The 19,252-nt window shown below is 37.6% G+C and overlaps 1 protein-coding gene across 1 annotated transcript in view; it reads left to right on the top strand.

Annotated features, from left to right (window-relative positions):
* Window positions 1-10,952, top strand: part of Ptprz1 (protein tyrosine phosphatase, receptor type Z1) — a 175,407-nt gene extending 164,455 nt beyond the window's left edge. Inside the window, exons 23-30 of the mRNA XM_004643317.3 lie at window positions 122-268; window positions 3,732-3,825; window positions 4,167-4,240; window positions 5,806-5,934; window positions 7,062-7,208; window positions 7,713-7,855; window positions 8,486-8,621; window positions 9,859-10,952. Of these exons, the coding sequence (XP_004643374.1) occupies window positions 122-268; window positions 3,732-3,825; window positions 4,167-4,240; window positions 5,806-5,934; window positions 7,062-7,208; window positions 7,713-7,855; window positions 8,486-8,621; window positions 9,859-9,999 (1,011 nt within the window). The 3' untranslated portion in view covers window positions 10,000-10,952. The remainder of the gene's footprint in view (window positions 1-121; window positions 269-3,731; window positions 3,826-4,166; window positions 4,241-5,805; window positions 5,935-7,061; window positions 7,209-7,712; window positions 7,856-8,485; window positions 8,622-9,858) is intronic.
* The last annotated feature ends 8,300 nt before the right edge of the window (window positions 10,953-19,252 follow it).

Below are 19,252 nucleotides of genomic sequence, written 5' to 3' on the forward strand. Positions count from 1 at the left end.
ATGTGGTATGGGTTCTCTCTTCTACCATTTTGTTAAACTCTTTCTGTCTGTCAGTGGGAGGCAATACCCTTCTCTATACCTACGTAAGAAAGTTTGAAGTCTGTTGTCATTATTTTTCCAGGAGCAGTATGTCTTTATCCATGATACCTTGGTTGAAGCCATACTCAGTAAAGAAACTGAGGTATCAGACAGTCATATCCATGCCTACGTCAATACTCTCCTCATTCCAGGACCAACAGGCAAAACAAAACTAGAGAAACAATTCCAGGTGGGTTCTCTTGGATGTCCCTTGAATGTAGCCACAGAATTTAATATCACTGCACCTTTTCATTTTGACTCGACAAGGTCATGGAAACTTTATGAACATGTTTGGTACAATGGCTTTGTATTTTCACCGTCCTTGCTCTTTACAATAGGTTACACTGTCCGCAGTAAGTTTCAAGGAGGAACTTAATTCTAAGTACCAGGAGGAAAAGTTCTCAGAAACCCTAGAGTAACTTTTAGAAAGGCAGGCTTGGGCCAGGAAAGGAGGGCACAGAGGATAACAGAATGAACAGACAGAACTCATAATACAAACTGTATAAGTGCTCTTTTTGCTTTGTAAAAGAACAGACCACTTAAGCAGGAGTGCTGTGGCTCAGGCTGTTCCCACCACTCTTCGGAAAAGTCTGTCTCACTTGAAATCCTTGGACTAGAGTAGGCCACCCCAGAACAATAGCTCCTTACACCTCAGTTTCTCCCACTCACCTCTCGAGGCAGCAAACCCAAGAAGGGAGCACACTTTGTTTGGCACCGTGCCTCCCCCAACACTAACTCTCTAGCTTTCAGAAATCAGTAAGTAAAGAAGCCAGGCAGCAGGTGTTAGCAGACCCTGCCTGGGGTCAGAGTATTGACAGACACACAGACTTCCGTAAGAGTGGAGGTAACTATTTTATGCCATGTGTTTCCTGTGCTATCCTCTGATTTCTCAGGATTACAACAAAACAGGGCCAATTACTAAAAGAAAGGAAGATCTGGGAAGAAATTTGAACACCCTGAAGAGGCCCAGGAGAGTTAACAAACGCTGAGATTTCATTGTTTCCTCTTATTTTTTTTCTCCTGGCCTACCACTGGGAAGTTGTTAGCACCATGAATCCTGTGCAGCAGCCCACTCTCTCTGACCCCTGCTTTTTCTGCACTGGGAAAACATAGAAGGAATAGGGATGAGTGCCAAATTTAGAACACTGTCAGACCTATCTGAGTCATGAAGAAATGCTTAGGGGAAAGTGTGTAGTGCCGGTTCCAGAAACAGATAATTAAGAAATGAAAATCCCTAAAATTAGATCATTAGGCTCAGTTTTCTTTTCTTTTTTTTTTTTTTTATTCCAACCTGTTTTTATTTTAAAAGGCTCAGTTTTCATGTATGCAAAAGCCATTGTAATGACACAGTTTGAATATTTTATCACATATTTTTAACGTAATTCTCACTCACTTATGATTCGACTCCTACACAATTGCATGGAGTCGAAATGGATTATGCTGAAGAACCATGAGTTGCAATAGGTCAGAATCCAGCTCAAAAGACAAAGATTTGATTTTCCTGTTTACTACGTAAGTGGAAAAGCATAAGTGTATTTGTGCACTGGCTTATAAGCACTAGGCATTAGAGTTTATCCATGGAAAATCTTCCTTGAATCCAACTTTATTTAACCAATATTTGTCAGGAAACTATGAGGTACTGGGTTTCTGCGAGTGGTACTGACCATAAACATGAATTTGAAAAGGACATTATAGAAGTCAATTAGGCTTCTGTGGGAGTTCAGAGAAGGAGTCATGCTAAGGAAGAGTTTGTGTGAGATATAAATAAGAGATTAACGTAGAACTTGGTAATTGATTTGATGCTTGGCTTTGAGGAGGGACAAAGATAAAGCATAACTACTGAGATATTGGCCTGGATAACATTCATGATGCCATGCAAGTGGTCGGGAGTTAGGAAGAGGAGGTGCATACTTGCAGGCTATGGTGGAGGAGGGAACAGGGAGAGTGCTTCTAAACCTACCTAGGGTGGTACTTTTGTGCAGGTACATTTAGTCAGCTTTTTGTTACTATCATGAAATGTCTGAGGCAGATTACTTAGTAAAGAAAGAAGGTTTATTTTGGCTTATAGTTCTTGAGGTATAAGTGAGGTGCAGGGGATCAAATACTGCAAGTTGGAAATGTTGCTAAGACGCTGTTTCTCTTTCTATTGAGTGTGAAAATCAACATCATATCAATCACATTTCTGTCAAGATTTGCCATGGAAAATGAAGACGTTTCTAACTTAATGTAAAAAGTAGAATCGATATTGAAAAAAGAAAATAGAAAAAGGGGAAGGTATATAGAAAGTTGTTCTGTGATACAATATTGAAAAAATGACAAATCAAACAGAAGAAATTGCGTGTCAGAAAATCTGTCCTGTGACAGATAATAGTTCAAATCAGTGCTGGAAGGTCAAGTATTCATTTAATGAAACCAGTAATATTCTTCTATGGGGGAAAGATAAGTTAGAACTTTACCATATTTCAGATGCATTTCTAGGTAGACTGAAGACACAAAGGAATACTTGCTGATTTATTATTAGAAAATATTGCAAAGCATCTTTTAGTAAATTCAGGGTAGGAAATGACTTCTTCAATAAAAATACAGCGTGTGGAGCTTTTAAAGAAGAAGAATACAAGTTGGATATAAATCTCTGAATAAAAAGAACAAAGATATTTACAATTTTTAATATACATTCAAAACATAAAACTCCTACAAATTAATAAAGAAAAATATTGAAAATATTTTTATTGAAATGTAAGTCAAAATATTATAGGCAGTCATCAAAGAAGAAAATATATAAATTACTAGTGATCAAACATTCACAATCACACAGTAATGAAGGGACTACAAATCAAAATCATTGTATCCCCCTTTTCACTAATCAGACTGCCAAAATAAAATACTGTTGACTTCTAACTCTATGCAGAAACCCTTGCATGAACATTAAGAAGCAGGAAAGAGGTATTCAGTACTACAAATCTGGAAATAGCAACATATTAAAAATAATCCATACATTCACTAGACATGGACTAGATATGGAGAATTTATATTATTCATGTAATGGATATGAAGGAACAGAAGTAATTTAAAAATTCTATGTACCCATATCATTAGGCACACATCTGTACATACTGTCATTTACATCCTAACTGCAGTGTGGGTTTTCAGTAGAAGACAAGGCAGGTGTGGTTTATGGAGGAGAACAAGGAAGGTTTCTCAGTGCTGAAATCAGAATTCTCTCCTTATTCCAGCTCTTGTGGTAATGACCACAGGTGTCCCAATGAGTTCATCGAAACAAAGTTAATTCCTAGAATCCTTGAAAAATAAGTTGGATTTATTTGCATTAATTATCTCATCTTAGATGTGGATGTGCCTCCATATTTGAATAATTGAAGGATCTAAGTTAAATAACATGTGTTTTCAGGGGTTGGGGTTTCAACCCCCAGGCTTGCCATGCTGGCCCTACCCCAGGTGCGCTGACACAGCAATTGACACTGGGTGTGGTGGCGCGCACCTGTAATCTCAACACTTGGGAGGCTGTAAACAGGAGGATCACTATGAGTCCGATCTAGTAGTGAGACCATGAACACCCTGTAGACCCCTAAAATACAATAAATAAATGCATGAATAAATAAATAAATAACACACATTTTTCTTGTCTCCCTGTTCAGCTTCTGAGCCAGTCTACCATACAGCAGAGTGACTATTCCACAGCCCTAAAGCAATGCAACAGGGAAAAGAACAGAACTTCTTCCATCATTCCTGGTAAGTTACACTGAACCTTGAGAAAACAACTCTTCATGATAAAGGCCTTGTGTGTAATCTGTTATTATGTACATACCTTGAGATAAATGGGATATGCTGTAATTGTTATATTCAATGTCTATTATTTTAATTAGGCCCTAATATGTAACTGTTACAGAACTCATACTTGCTTAAAGTCTTACCTAAAATAAAAAATTATTTTAACAATCAGCTTAAAAATCAAGACACTCAAAAAAAATCAAAGGCACTCAGTTTGGGAAATGCAACTCTATTTTGCATCTGAGTATTAAAGGAGGATGGTCTAAAGCTTGGCTATTTACAATAAATGTTCTGTGTTCTAGTGGAAAGATCCAGGGTTGGCATCTCATCTCTGAGTGGAGAAAGCACCGATTACATCAATGCCTCCTATATCATGGTAAGTGAGAGCCCACAGCAGCAGGCAGGGTGTCAGCAGTCCTCAGTGTTTCTATGTGCTGAGCCTGAAGAAACTTAAAAAAAAAAACAAACTAGGAATCACAGGAGCCCATCCATACTTGCCATTAGTGTTCACCAGTAAGCAAGAAACTGGCCTATCTAAAAGGCTCCATTTCAGTTGCCAAGGCAGGAGTCTGGCAGACCTATAACAAGCTAGCCTCAGCAAAGCCCAGCCCCACTGACATTGCCATGCCAGACTTACAGCACAATTCTCACCTCAGAGGGTAGGTTCACTTGGAGATCTGGGTTTCTAAAGATACAACGCTTTGTCCTGCATTTTGGTTTTCTCCAAGAGGCATGAGTACTTCAGTGGCTGTAGAGGAACCTTACCATTTCCTGACATTCTGTCACAGAGGTAGGCTTCAGATGCAAGGGTCCTCTTCCCACTCTCTTTATGCATAAAATAAATCATTGAATGACATCTGTGAATGAAAAGGGAGAGATGTCACACTGTCACGGAAATACTTGCTTCATTTCCAATGAGACTGTCCAGGATAGGCGTGGGGTCTAAAAGTCCCCAGAGCAGGAGCTTCGTGATTTCATAAGTGCCATCCTAGAAATCATGATGAATCTCATGGCACCACAGTCCAGGTTTCTGCAACAAAATCTGTGAGAAGAAACATTTTTGATTTTTGCCTTGTAGAGGCAGCCAGGCTGGCTCGACACCAAAGCATCCCATTGTGAATAGGTGCACAGCTTAGCATTTTGAAAATGGGACTTATGGAAAGCGAAAATTATAAATTGCTGTATATTTCCACTCTATCTAGTTTTGGTAGCACTTTCCACAAGCCATTTTGGAAAGTCTGGTCCTAGAAAGGATAGACAAACTTGGAGGCAACATTTCTTAGAAGAAACTTGGTCACAGCCTTCAACTTGCTGTGCCTCCGTTTAACCTCTTCTAACATGGGGATTACAGCTTTTATCTCACAATAGTACTGTAAGAAATAAAATCATTAGAGCCAGCAAGATAGCTCAGGGCACTAAGCACTTGCTTAGGCAAGCAGAGGAACAGGGTTTCAATCCCTGGCCCTGCATGCAATGCCGGCCCCACCCCTGGCATGCTTAGCCAGCCCTCAAGTCCAGACATGGTGCATGCCTGTAATCTCAGTGGTAGGGAGGCTAAAAACAAGAGGATCACTATGAGTCTGAGCTGTGTAGTGAGACCTTGTATTAAATACATGAACAACAACAACAAAAAAGAAACAAAAGAAAGAAAGAAAGAAAGAAAGAAAGAAAGAAAGAAGAAAGAAAGAAAAAGAAAGAAAGAAAGAAAGAAAGAAAGAAAGAAAGAAAGAAAGAAAGAAAGAAAGAAAGAAAGAAAGAAAGATTCCTTAAAAGGAAGAAAACAATCTGTCCTTAGCATATGAGAAGTGTCCAGCAAACACTGATTGGCTCTAACCGGTGTATCATTATTTATACAAACAGTGTACATTAGAGACACTACTTTGGCTTAAGAAAGTCATGTTCAAGGACTTTTGTTACAAAATCTTCTACTTGGTTTCGTAGGGTTATTACCAGAGCAATGAGTTTATCATCACGCAGCACCCACTGCTTCACACCATCAAGGACTTCTGGAGAATGATATGGGATCACAACGCCCAGCTGGTGGTCATGATCCCTGATGGCCAAAACATGGTAGGTTCCTTACATCACTTTTATTTCTAACCACACTGGAAAATATTAGGCCATGATATCCAGAAGTTCTGTATGCAAGCAAGCAAAGGCATTTTGTTTATAACCAAAAGACAAAGGTCACTAGAGTCAGACTTATTGACCTTTGGCTTCATTTTGTTATATAATCTCTTTGGTATAAAAGTAATGAATCAAAGGCTTAAATGGCACCGATTAATGAAATTAAGTTACAACCATGAATGATAGCAGTATGTATGAATCTGTTTACACTTTAAAATGAAATGAATTAAGATATTTGAATCTTCTCTTAGTATAAAGATGCCCTAGAAACTTTTTAAATGACTGAGTTGGATACAAGGAACTAGTCTAGAAAACCCATTTGGGGGGTATCAGAAAATCAAGGACACAATGATTCTTATTTTTATGTTTTTGAAAACAGCCCAAAATGAAGTTAAGATTTTCTTTGGGCTTTGCATGCATATTAAACTCTGATAATCAGTTCTTTTCTATAAGGTTGTATTGGCCTTTCCAAATGAGGCTAGCAAGTACTAGCTCTCTGAATTACTTGCATCTTTCTTAACCACTTGTTATAAAAGCACTAGCTAATGTAAGTTATAAAAATATAGTTTATCAACACCATTGTAATTGATAAGCTAAGGGCACAAAGTAATTGCTTGAATTCTTAAGTGTAATGTTTTATGTTGCATAGCAATCTGGTTTAAGATATATGGAAGATTTTAATTTGAGTTGAAAATATTGTCCTACAGGGCAGGCCAGATAAATCAGCAGATTAAAACACCTGTAAGCAGACGCAAGGGATGACGCTTTGATCCCTAGTGTGGCGTGCCAGCCCCACCCCCGGGGCGCACAGAGACAGCAATTGAGACTGGGCATGGTGGCACATGCCCGTAATCCCAGCACTTAGGAGGCTGTAAACAGGCAGATCACTACGAGTCTGATCTAGTAGTGAGACCCTGAACATCCTGTAGACCCTTCCCTAAAAAATACCAAAAAAAAAAGAAAGAAAGAAAAGAAAAAAAAATTTGTCCCAGCCAATTAATTTTATTTCAAATCTGATTTATGAAATATTATATTAAAATATAAATTCTTTTATGGTTTTTAATTCTCAGGCAGAAGATGAATTTGTTTACTGGCCAAATAAAGATGAGCCTATAAATTGTGAGAGCTTTAAAGTCACTTTAATGGCTGAAGAACAAAAGTGTCTCTCTAATGAGGAAAAACTTATCATTCAAGACTTTATCTTAGAAGCTACACAGGTATGGGTGTAAGGAAAATGACCAACTTTTTATCTTAACGTGTTAAACTAATTTAAGAATCTTTCTTAGAAGTTTTATGATTTAAAAATGATTGTGAATTGACAGTTATCCAAATGATAGATACTCTTTTACCAACTCCATCCTAAAAATCTTACAGTCATTACACAATCAGTCAACACTAAGCTACACAATTCTTGACCTCTACTCACATAGGAAATCAAATTTCTCTTCATTGATTTTGATACACGTACTTATGCTTTGTGAACATCCAAATGATACATCAACAGATAAGGTTTACTTTGAGAATTAAAAAGACTACATTTTGTTGCCCTACTGAGTATATTTACGTGTGGCGTTACTTTGCAGTTATTTCTTCTGTCATGAAGATTGTGCTGTAACTCACTTATGAAAGGGTGCAGCTCATTCATGGGTACTGGTGGCTTTTATTACCTGTTATGAATAATACAGTCTTTGAAAATCATTAATATGTTCCTCTCCTCATAGGATGATTATGTACTTGAAGTGAGGCATTTTCAGTGTCCCAAATGGCCAAATCCAGATAGTCCCATCAGTAAAACCTTTGAACTTATAAGTATTATCAAAGAAGAAGCCGCCAACAGAGATGGGCCCACGATTGTCCATGATGAGTGAGTTGCACGCTTTATGTTACCCATATGCCTAAGACTCTTCTGGCATCTGTAGATTTCTGTTGCTTTCAGGCATCAAGTGTTTGGGGCCAATTGTGATGGTTTAGTCAGGGTGGATTATCAAAACGGAGAGCATCAAGTAGTTTTTCACATTATTTGAAGCTCCTTTTGTAGGCAGAAGACAGGTGCATAGGCCCAAGAATGCCCTGGGGTGTTGAATGCTGAGAAAATCTTGTCAGGAGACAGTGTTTCAGCACCAGGATTTTAATAGGAACTATCCTGACATATAGGTCTCAGCTATTGATTTTTTTTTGAGAAAGGAGTAAAATTGCTCTATATTTTATTTCCTGAAAGATGTCTCTTTTTTCATTAGATTTTTTTGCATTTCTATTATAAATTGAAATACTAGATTATATATTATCTACATTATATTTAATTACTAGTAGAGTGAATATTGAGCAATGTTTCCAGTTAACCAAACTTCTATCCGCAAAAGGAGTAAAGAAAGAGAACTCATTAAGTTTTCAGTTTCCTTAATGAAACATTCTCAAGGATGCATGCTCTGTAAACCTCAAACGTGAGTGTTTAACATATGTGAATGGAATCTTTGTCCCTTCCCTTGGTTGCAAGGCACGGAGGAGTGACAGCAGGGACTTTCTGTGCTCTGACTACCCTTATGCACCAACTAGAAAAGGAAAATTCCGTGGATATTTACCAGGTGGCCAAGATGATCAATTTGATGAGGCCGGGTGTCTTTGCTGACATTGTAAGTATTTCATCAATGAGCCAAACTCTTTGCTGTTACACTACTCAGTTTTCAAGTTGAGTTACAAGCCCACATCTTCCAGAAAGTTGAGCTATAAAATTTTTTGCCCCGGGTCTTTTAGGACTTACTGTAATTTTAAAATATCCTCAGCAGAAGGACCAACAGTCTGTCCTACTTGGCAAAATAAATGCTTGTTTTCCTGGGACTCAAATCCTGTCTAGTGCCTGAGAGAACAGTCCTCAAACACGGCATGATGGAAATGCTCACTTTTTTCTCAAGCCAAATCGTGCTTATGAAGTTAACAAATGGCTAGCTCTTGAGAACTCTGTAGGAGACAGAGGCGTGTGCACTCAAGATAAAGATGCATTCCTGTGCTAAATACAGAAAAATAAATAAATGAAAAGTGAAAGACGCAGTGCATTTTTTTTCTTTCTTGTTTGGTGCTGGGGGTCACACTCAGGACCTTGCACTTTCCAGGAAGGCACCACGCCACCACGCTGTCTCCACAGCCCTAAAGTGCAGCAGATGTGGCAACCACTCTCAACTTCAAAAAGCATTTGGAGTTTTTTTCTGTTGTAGAAACAGGAACTGGGAAGATAGTGGGAATCTTGTGGAAGCATCACAGGGAGAGAAACTTGGATGTAGGAATTACTGGCTTGCCTTCAGCTTCTTGCCTGTCTATAAGGACCTTATAAAGAGAACACAGCAGGGTCCACACAGCTTTTCTCAAAGCAAAACACAAGACCAGCCAGACTGCTAAGAGTGTGCACATCTTTGGTAGCCCGCGGATCTTAAGAAAGAACTGTGCTCTGCATGAGTGACTGGGGACACAGTGCAGTGATTGTTGAGATTCCTCCACGAACAGAACCAGTGGATTCCATAGCAACTACAAAAAAGAGAGTAAGAAATTTATTTTTGAGCATGTTACAGATACTTAGTGCCAAAGCAGGCAGAAGTGTACCACAGCACCTGCTGGTGCTAGGAAACAAGTAAGAACAGAGTACTTATAGTTGACCTATGTATGTGGACAAATTGTATAGGTCACTGAATGCAAACTGAAACACTAATTTAATCAGAAGGAGACACTGATATACATCATACACTTCTGGTGAGTGTAACACAACCCTTAGTGTAATGCCTCCTATGAACAGTGCTAAAGTATTTATAAAAGTACTCGTTCTTTTAAAAAGTCTGTTCGCTGAGCTCCCTGCTTATGTCCTCTTCCTCTGTTCTCTAGGAGCAGTATCAGTTTCTCTACAAAGTGGTCCTCAGCCTCGTCAGCACAAGGCAGGAAGAGAATCCGTCCACCTCCCTGGACAGCAATGGTGCAGCTTTGCCTGATGGAAATATAGCTGAGAGCTTAGAGTCTTTAGTTTAACATAGGCAGGAGTGGGAACCATACAGTGCTTTCCTCTTTCTAACTTAGGAAATCAGTTCTTTCTGTCTGTTTTCCATCATCTGACAGTAGCTTTCATGGTATAGCAATTTGCTGCCAAATTTACATCATTAACAACGTGTGCCTTTTTGAGAGATTTCTTGTAATTCACTTATTATGCTTAAACTAAAATGATTGAATTTTACAGTGTTTCTAAAAATGGAATTGTGGTATTTTTTTCATATTGATTTTAACAGAAATTTCCAATTTATAGATATTAGGAATTCCCAACTAAAAAAAGTTGTTTTGAGTGTCAAATTTTTAGCTGCATTTGTAGCAATCATCAGGTTTCCTAGAAATATAACTTTAAGATAGTAGACTGTAAATAAACCATTTTGTCTCCTGTGATATTCAAATTTTACAACTGCAATATTCACCTGAAGTAGGAATAATCTGATACTTACTGTAAATACTGCTTTAGTGTCTCCATGGACCAAATTTATATTTATAATTGTAGATTTTTTATATTTTACTACTGAGTCAGTTTTCTAGTTCTGTGTACTTGTTTAGTTTAATGATGTAGTTCATTATCTGGTGTTACCGTATAAGTCTTCTGATAGAGTATAGTGTTATCTAAGGGATTAACTCTGTTCAAGCATGTAATTTTTACTTTTGTGAAAAATAGAAATACATTCATTCTGAAAGATGTTTTTATGAAAATAACACCTTACCAAACATTGTTAAAGGGTTTTTATCCAAGAATTGCAAACATAAATATAAATATTGCCATCAAATTTGTGTTGACTTGTCGAATGGTGTGCTGAGGTATGTGTGACAGAAAAACTGTGGGCATTGTCTCCCAGGGATGATGGACCTGAGAGAGAGCCAGCGGCATGGGGTGGAGTATGGTATAGAGCTCTGGTTCTAAAATTGTTCGTGGTGATACAAAATTTTACATTTTGGGGAACAACACAGCAGTGAGTGCTGACATGGTGCAAGTGTCCTACTATTAAATTATTTATATCTGACTACTTAATAAATAGAATCATCAGGTATTTCTTTGGGCTTATCAGAGTGCTAGAGACAAAATATTCATGTCTCCACATAATCAGAAGCCTTAGGGAACACACGCAGACTCTACCCAAACCATGGCACCTAGGAACTCACTAGAAATGCAAACCCTGGATTTCCACTCAAGAACTTCCAGTCCCAGAAATCTTGGGGATGGGGCCCCACAATCTCTATGTAATCTATGGGAAGAAAACTTAAAAGGCATCTACTTTCCTCCAGCAATATCAGGAAATTTTCCTCTAAACTTTAAAAGAGAGCTAAAATAATGAGCCTCCCTCCTTCAGGATCTTTGCTGCAATTATTATGAAGAAACATAGAAGAAAATGATAACAAATAGATGCATGTTGGAAATTCCAAAGTGTTGGTAAGTATTTCTCTATAGGGGGAGAAATGTCAGGTACTTCTTTCTCACTCATGGAGGAAAGACACAGGCTCATGGTGCATTCTGTGATTACTCTTCTAACTTTATCTCCTAGTCCCCCTTGTTTTAACAAAATAGTAAAGAAAAAAAAAAAGATACAAAACTTCATTAAATAAAGTAATAAGAACTCAACAGTTGTTGCTGTATTCCATGATGTTATCTTCAAATTAATTGTTCGGGTAATAATTTTGTGTTCTCCCCTTACTTGGCCTTTGTCCCATGAGCAAACAGCTTTTAATGGGACTCAGATTTTTTTTTTTTTTCCTTTAGATTTTGTACTGGGGCCTTACCTTGGTGAGGGTTTTTTTTTTTTTTGGGGGTGTGTGGGGGGGGGGGGGCAGCTCAGCCCACCAGGGGGCGGGGCTGGCTGGCATGTGGTGCTGGGGGATTGAACCGCAGTCCCTGTGCTTTGCTAAGCTTGTTGTAAGTAGGTGCTTTAGACCACTGAGCCATCTCACCAGCCCTTGATGAGTTTTAAGAGAAAATAATTATGCAAGGAACACATGAGATATTTAAGCATATGTATACAAATTCTAATGAATATATCCTGAAACATTTTTAAAAATTGTCTGTCAAGTATGGCAATCTTTTCTCATTTCTTAAGCTTTAACTCTGGACAGCAATCACTTATAAGACAGATAAAAATACTATAGCAATTCATATCATTCTCATTTATCTTTATCCATTACTAAAATTTGATTCATCAATATCTCAAATTCACAGCTTTTATCTACACATTTTGATGGAATGTATTTTGTTATATACTTGTGACTTCATTGTAAATTCATTTTTATTTTTATACCAGTAAACATCCATTTTATTACAGATAATTTAGCAGTTTATCATTCTCAAATTTGCATAATAGTCTAACCAGTGTAGTAGTTTCCAAGCAGTGATGTTATTGCCGCCCCAGAGGACATTAGGCAATATCTGAAGATATTTTTGATTATCACAGTTGAGAAGGGAGGGTTATCTCTTATCAAAAAATTGGAAAGAATAAAATATTTTATCTATAAAAAAAGAGAGAAGGGAGGGTTGTTAGTAAGTGCTCGGTTGAAGACAGAGGTATTACTAACTATTCTGCAATGCACAGGGCAGACCTCACCACAAAAATTCATTCACATAAAATGTCAGTACTGTAGGTCCAGCTGATAGGTCAGCAGACTAAAGCGCCTGCTTAGGCAGAGTGCAGTGGCTGGGTGCGCTGAGACAGCGATTGAGACTGGGTATGGTGGCGCACGCCTGTAATCCCAGCACTTGGAAAGCTGAAAACAGGAGAATCACTACAAATCCGCTCTAGATAGTGAGACCTGTAGACCCTGTCCTAAATACAGGGAAAAAAAGAAAGGAAAAGAAATGTCATAGTGCCAAGGTAGAGAAATCTCTTGGAGATGGGACATCATTCTTGTGTTCATTTTCCTAATGTGAGCTGTTTAAGTTCTTTCAATTTCTTCCTATTAGAGTACTATGATAAATGCCTCATTATGTTAGAAGCTGCTACCATGTATACAATTATTCCTCAGGACTGATAAATTCTGTGTCTTTTGGGGAGCAGATCACATGAAAATTCTTATGCCTCTTGATATTCTTCACTTCCCACAAGAATTGCACCATCAGTACCTCCCCTGCAGGGATTACGGTCCTGTAGTTTGCTCTAGCTGTAGATTCAGGACCCTGCTGAAATGATGTCCCCTTAGAGCAGGATTCTTTGCCTGGCCTGACTGAAGCGTCCCTTCTCCCAAGGAGAATGTTCAAAAGCCGTTCACACAGACTCTTGAAAAAGAGTCAGTTGTGTGTGTACCAGCTAAAGTTCAGCCTGTCTTGCCCCGCAAGCCTATAGTATCTTTATCCTCTTTTATTTTCCTCTAGAGCATGTTCTGTTTTCTGACACTGCATTTTGTATTTGTTCTCATCATTTGCCTCCATTAGTAAATAAGCCCCACTGGAAGAGGAGATTTTCCTTTTGGGTAACCTTGTGTACTGACTCCTAAAATAGTATTTGGCATATTTTAGGAATTCAGCATATTTTAGATGAATAAGTAAATAAATGATTTTTACCTATTACAAAAATATTCTCTTTAGTAGTCTTTGGATTTTTGACATTCTGTAGGTAATGTTCTTCAATGCAATAAATTTAACAATTTCTTCCAAATAAGTCTATTCTTAGTTTTTCTCTTATAGCACTTTTATAAATTCATGCAACTGACAAAGATTTTATATTACAGACTGGATCTTTCATGTCAAATAACAGAGGGTTTGGAGGTAGTTCAGTGGTCTAAGTGCCTGCCTGGCAAGCACAAGGACCCAGGTTCGATCCCTGTACAGTATGCCATGCCAGCCCAGGAACCCTGGTTGCGCCATGCAGGCCACCCAAACCGGACATGGGGATGCACACCTGTAATCCCAGTGCTGGGGGTGGGGGGCTGAGCAAGGAGGATCTCTACGAGTCTGAGCTGTGTGCCAAGACCTTGTACCAAATAAATAATAAATAAAGTCAATTCATGGAGAGCAGTTTTACAAGTGAGTGGATATTAAGCATAAGCATAATACTTTAGCTACATCTAAAAGAACTACAATCCTGTCAGTTCAGATATGATACATCCTGAGATTTTTATGTTAACAGCTTGTTTATATAAGTAAAAATCAATTCTAATTTTTTTTTTTTTTTTTTTGGCAGAACTGTGGACTGAACTCAGGCCCTTGCACTTGCCAGGGAAGTGCTTATGCTACTGAGCCATCTCCCCGGTCCCTTCTAATTCTTAATATATAAATTCTATTAAAATTAAATAAAAATCTTACTTAATTTTTTTTTTTTGAAACCAGGGATTGAACTCAGACCCTTGTACCAAATAAATAATAAGTGCCAGGTAAGCACTTATTTCACTGAGCCATCTCCCTGGCCCCTTAATTTTTATATTTCTTATCTGAAAGCCTTAAATTTATTGACATGACTTAAATTATTTCTCTAATATACAAAACATTGAAAATAAGTTCTCTTCATAACCAGAAAGACTTTACAATTTGATTTTTTGTTTGTTTGCTTTGTATTTTAGGGAAGGGTCTACAAGGTATTCAGGGTCTCACTACTAGATGAGACTCATAGTGATCCACCTGTTTACAGCCTCCCAAGAGCTGGGATTATAGACATGTGCCAACATGCCCAGTCTCAATTGTCATCGCAGCGTGCCCTGGGGGTGGGGCTGGCATGGCAGGCCTGGGGATCAAACCCCTGGCCCCTGTGCCTGCTTGCAGGTGCTTTAATCTGTTGAGCTATTTGGTCAGCCCTTACAATTTGATATTAAAATTGAATTCTATTTATAAACAGCACCTCAGAAATTTATGGCAGCACCACTAAGCTTTTATTAAATTAGATGTAAAATTTTATTCAAAGTGAGAAAGTCGACATATTTGTCAAAACACAAATCTTGAATTATTAGGATCCATTAATTGGGTACTTGTTAGATAACTTGGTACATCACAAATCTCTTCATTAGCACAGTGGTGGTTTTTTAGTGTGAGCTTTAACTCTTAAGGCATAAAAATGAAACATACTTCAGTTTAAAACATTCTGGACATCCTTGGCATTACAGTTAGTAATTATTTCTTCAATACTCATTTTTAAAAGAAAGGAAAGATTTCAAGTGGAAATTTTTAAATGGCATAAAAATAAAACATTACATAAGAATAGAGAACTTTTAATCAGTCTATCATCCAAGACATATTCTAAGCAGTTCACAAGAGACAGATTGACTTTGGGGACACTTCCCACACTTGCCAATTCAAAATACTTCCTGTACAATTTGTAACATGTCACTTACCTCATCTCTCAAGATGTCTTGCTTCAGTTCTAGCAGAGTTGCCTTAATTCTGAATTATTTACAGGGAGATGAACTAAGCCAATTAACTTTTAGCACGGTTGACTTATTACTTAACGAAGTTTTGAATTGAAAGCAATCAGCATTAAGGTGCTTAATGCTAAAACATCAAAATGTTAAAATTTCTTACTGCATTTTTATTTCAAGTAAGTGACATAGATATGAGTTTTAAGTTAGGCATTTTTTTTGGGCTTTGGGGGTATTGTGAAATTGCAGGTGTTGCTCGTATTATCTATGTAGCATTCTGATTTGAAGCCAAAGGGAATGATTGGAAGGTTCAATGAACCACTTGGAGAAGAAAACATGAAATGCTTAAAGAATATTTAGGGCCACTGAGGAAGGACAGAGAAAGCCAATCAAAAGACTGGGAAATGGGATCATTTCTGTGCAGTCATCAGATCAGCCTACGTGCTGCGTTCCTTCTAGGGAGCCTTACAGTAGAATGTGTTCTCCAAAAACAGCCCAACTATTTTTCATCTCATATTTGATTTATTTTTGCATTTATCCCATTGATAAATGGAGCCTATGGTCTCTCCTCTAGGACCTTGGCATAGTTCAACTAAAGTGAAAGTATGAGTAGGTGACTTCCAAGGTAAAAAAAAAAAAAAGAAGAAGAAAAGAAAAAGAGGGTCAAAAATGTATTCATTCTCACTATCCTGGGACGCTCTCTGTTGAAACAGCACAACCATTCTATGACAAAAACCTCTTATCCCTGAAAAGGCCCTTGTGGAAACACACCAGTGTTTTGATCCATGACCCCAGTTGACAAGCTGAACCAACTAGTCACCTATACAAGTCCTGCAGTAGACTCTTGAGCTTCCTTCCAGTCAGCAGATCCCACATGACACTGTGGGGGGCCAAGACCAGCTGCTCACCCTCACTGAGTTATCCCCAGATTGCAGATGGATGAGCAAAATAAATGATGGATATTTTCAACCATTGCATGTTGAGGTAGCAATCATAACTAAAGTATGTTTTATACTTGAAAACCTAAAAGCATTTTAAACTATATTTCTCAGATTCTTCTGCAATTAGGATTCTACTACTGGTAACTGGAAAGTCTGAAAATAACATTATTTTACTATGAACCGGAATGTAACAGTAAATCACTTATATTTGCTCGTGGTTTCTGACTTGCTGGCCACCTGTGGATGCCCTTGTGCAGGAGTTAAAAGTCTGAAATGATCTTGTTATATAGGTCTTGCTTCATCTTGGTCTTAACCATCCAGCAGAAAAGTATAAAAACAAAGTATAAAAAGTAAAACCATATTAATATGCTGAGCTATAAAAGGCTCAAGTCAACTTCTGACATGGCCAGTCCTATGGATAACCCACTACTATTATGGGCTACTGGACTATATTGGATTATTTTGCTGAATTCACGCACCTACAATATTTTAATGGCAGTGGAATACCCTTCTCTGACAAAACTAAACAAAAAAAAAGGGAATACAAATGAAGGACCATTTTGTTTCTGTATATACAAAATAGGATAGATATATAGCTACTTTCTCTTAATTCAATGAGAGGAAAGATTTGTACTAATAGTGTTTGGGAAGATATCATGTCTGCATCTTGTACTGTGAATAACCACTACAAAGACAACAGTATGCAATGTATTAATTATTGAAACTGTCCTAATCGGTTTTGAGACTGTCTCATTGCTATTTGTTTCTCAATAAAATTAATTAAAAACCACAAAATCCAAATACTATGTCTAAATTATGAAGATTTTTTCACAGTTTAATTATATTTTGGACTCTATATATCACATTGTGACACAAATGAATAAAAATGGAAATAAAATTATGAGGCAATGAAAAATTTACAATCAGATGGATAAGGAGTGTGGTAACCATGAATAACAAAGTATAAGTTCTCAGTGATATTATTAAACTCTTCACATTTCTAAAGATTTTTATATCAAGACTTTCCTGTGTAAAGATGTTATATTTAATACATAAAAGAACAATTTTTATTACTGTGAAACTCTGAAATGTAAAACAGCTTGACATTTTTGATCCAGCATGTCAGTATATCATGCTTCAAGGGACTTTACTCTGTACAGCTCAATTGAAACTTTTTAAACTTCAAAAGAACACTGTATCTTAGAGATAGGTTTCAGAAAGAGGAAGACCTTCATATTATGTCAGAAAACATAAAGTTTATTTACAAAACAATAAATATATCACATTAAAACTTTTTTTTAAAGACTGAAATGAAGCAGAAGCCATCTTTCTGACCTGTTGGTTCCTACTGATGAGCAAGGGTACAGAGAGAATGATACCTCTACAAGTTGAGGTATCTAGCGTTGGCATTGTAGTAGCAAGAGCTACAGCTTCTTGTTTTAGCTTCCAGCTCTTGGGACCCTACTTAGGAGTGCAAGCTCTTGGTCTCACTGCCGTGTATGCCTTTCTCTTAATGAATCCTATGATGGTCTTCTTTTTCCAAATACTAATTCAGCAGCCTATTCCAGAGCTGCTTAGATGCTGTAGTGATCATCCACTCATTTTTTTCCATCCACTCATTTTTAAGCATCTTTTCTTCCATCTTCTGCTGTTCAAGCCTCCAAATATGCCTTTTTCTTGTCTTTCCCTTACTCATTCTCAACACAGCAGCCAAATCTTTTAGAAGCACAAAACTTATCATATCAGCCCTCTGTGGATGATGAATTATTTCGACCTTTTGCCTCACAATGATTTCACTGGTTGAGGCTGATTTAAATATCACAAACTGAAGTTGTTTACCCACACTTGTGCTTTGGGGAAATGTCAACAAGATTTCTAAGACATAATGAAGAAAATGTGCCTCTTTAGCATTAATAACTAATGCTTAAAAATGAGCTAAAGCATCCTTACCTACAAGCAAAGCCCACAAGAACTTTCTCTGATTCTCACTTCCATTTTGCCCATACATTCCCACCATGACTATGTAGGCTTTAAATGTGTCAATACCATTTTGCCATTTATACACATGCATACACCCCTCCCACACACACATACCATTTTTTTGATGCCAGATCCCATGATAGGTAAAGATACACAGGTAAAAGAAACATCAAACAGGTTCAAAGACAGAAAAGAACTTTGTGAGGAAGATGAAAACTTCTGCGGTTGAATGTTTTTCAGGGATTAACACCTATGAGATGATACTGAAAAGATACACAGAGGATATGTTTATGTAGATCCCTGGAGAATCCAATAAGGAAACAGTTAAATCCTGGAAGATACAAGGAAAGGCTTGAAGGGTTTTATACAAGGAAGAATGAGTAGAGCAAATTTAAAGTTTTGAGGGACTAAGATGTTTAGAATAAGGGAATGTACACTGGGGCCTAGTTGGAAGATGAGGAAAGCTGATAAAATGCTGCTGGTGAGTCCTTAAAACATGGCAGTAATATGAACAAGGCTAGCTATAGACGGACGACACAAGGAGTTTGATGGAGGAAAAGAATAAATCCTGATTTGTTTAATGTGGAAGTCAGAGAAATGGGGAAAATCAGAGTATTAAATACAAGTAAGCGGGGCTGGTGAAATGGCTCAGTGGTCTAAAGCACCTACTTAGAACAAACTTAGCACAAGGACCGCGGTTCAACCCCCCAGCACCACATGCCAGCCAGCCCGGCCCCCAGGTCGGCTGAGCTGGCCACACACACAATAAATAAAATAAATAAACTTTAAAAAATAAAAAATAAAAAAATAAATACAAGTAGGCAAGAAACACAACCAGAAGTGGTTGGTATCTCCAGAAATGGGTAATCGGTAGAGGAATTGGTTGATGAAAAAATTCCTAGGGTGAACCCATTTAAAAATACTAGTTTATACTGTAAACTCTAAAATATACACTGACTTTAAGTCTGGAGAACCCAAATAAGGATTTCTGGTAGACATTA

This window comes from Octodon degus, unplaced genomic scaffold, assembly GCF_000260255.1.
Source record: "Octodon degus isolate 3935 unplaced genomic scaffold, OctDeg1.0 scaffold00170, whole genome shotgun sequence".
In the NCBI taxonomy this organism is placed as follows: domain Eukaryota; kingdom Metazoa; phylum Chordata; class Mammalia; order Rodentia; family Octodontidae; genus Octodon; species Octodon degus.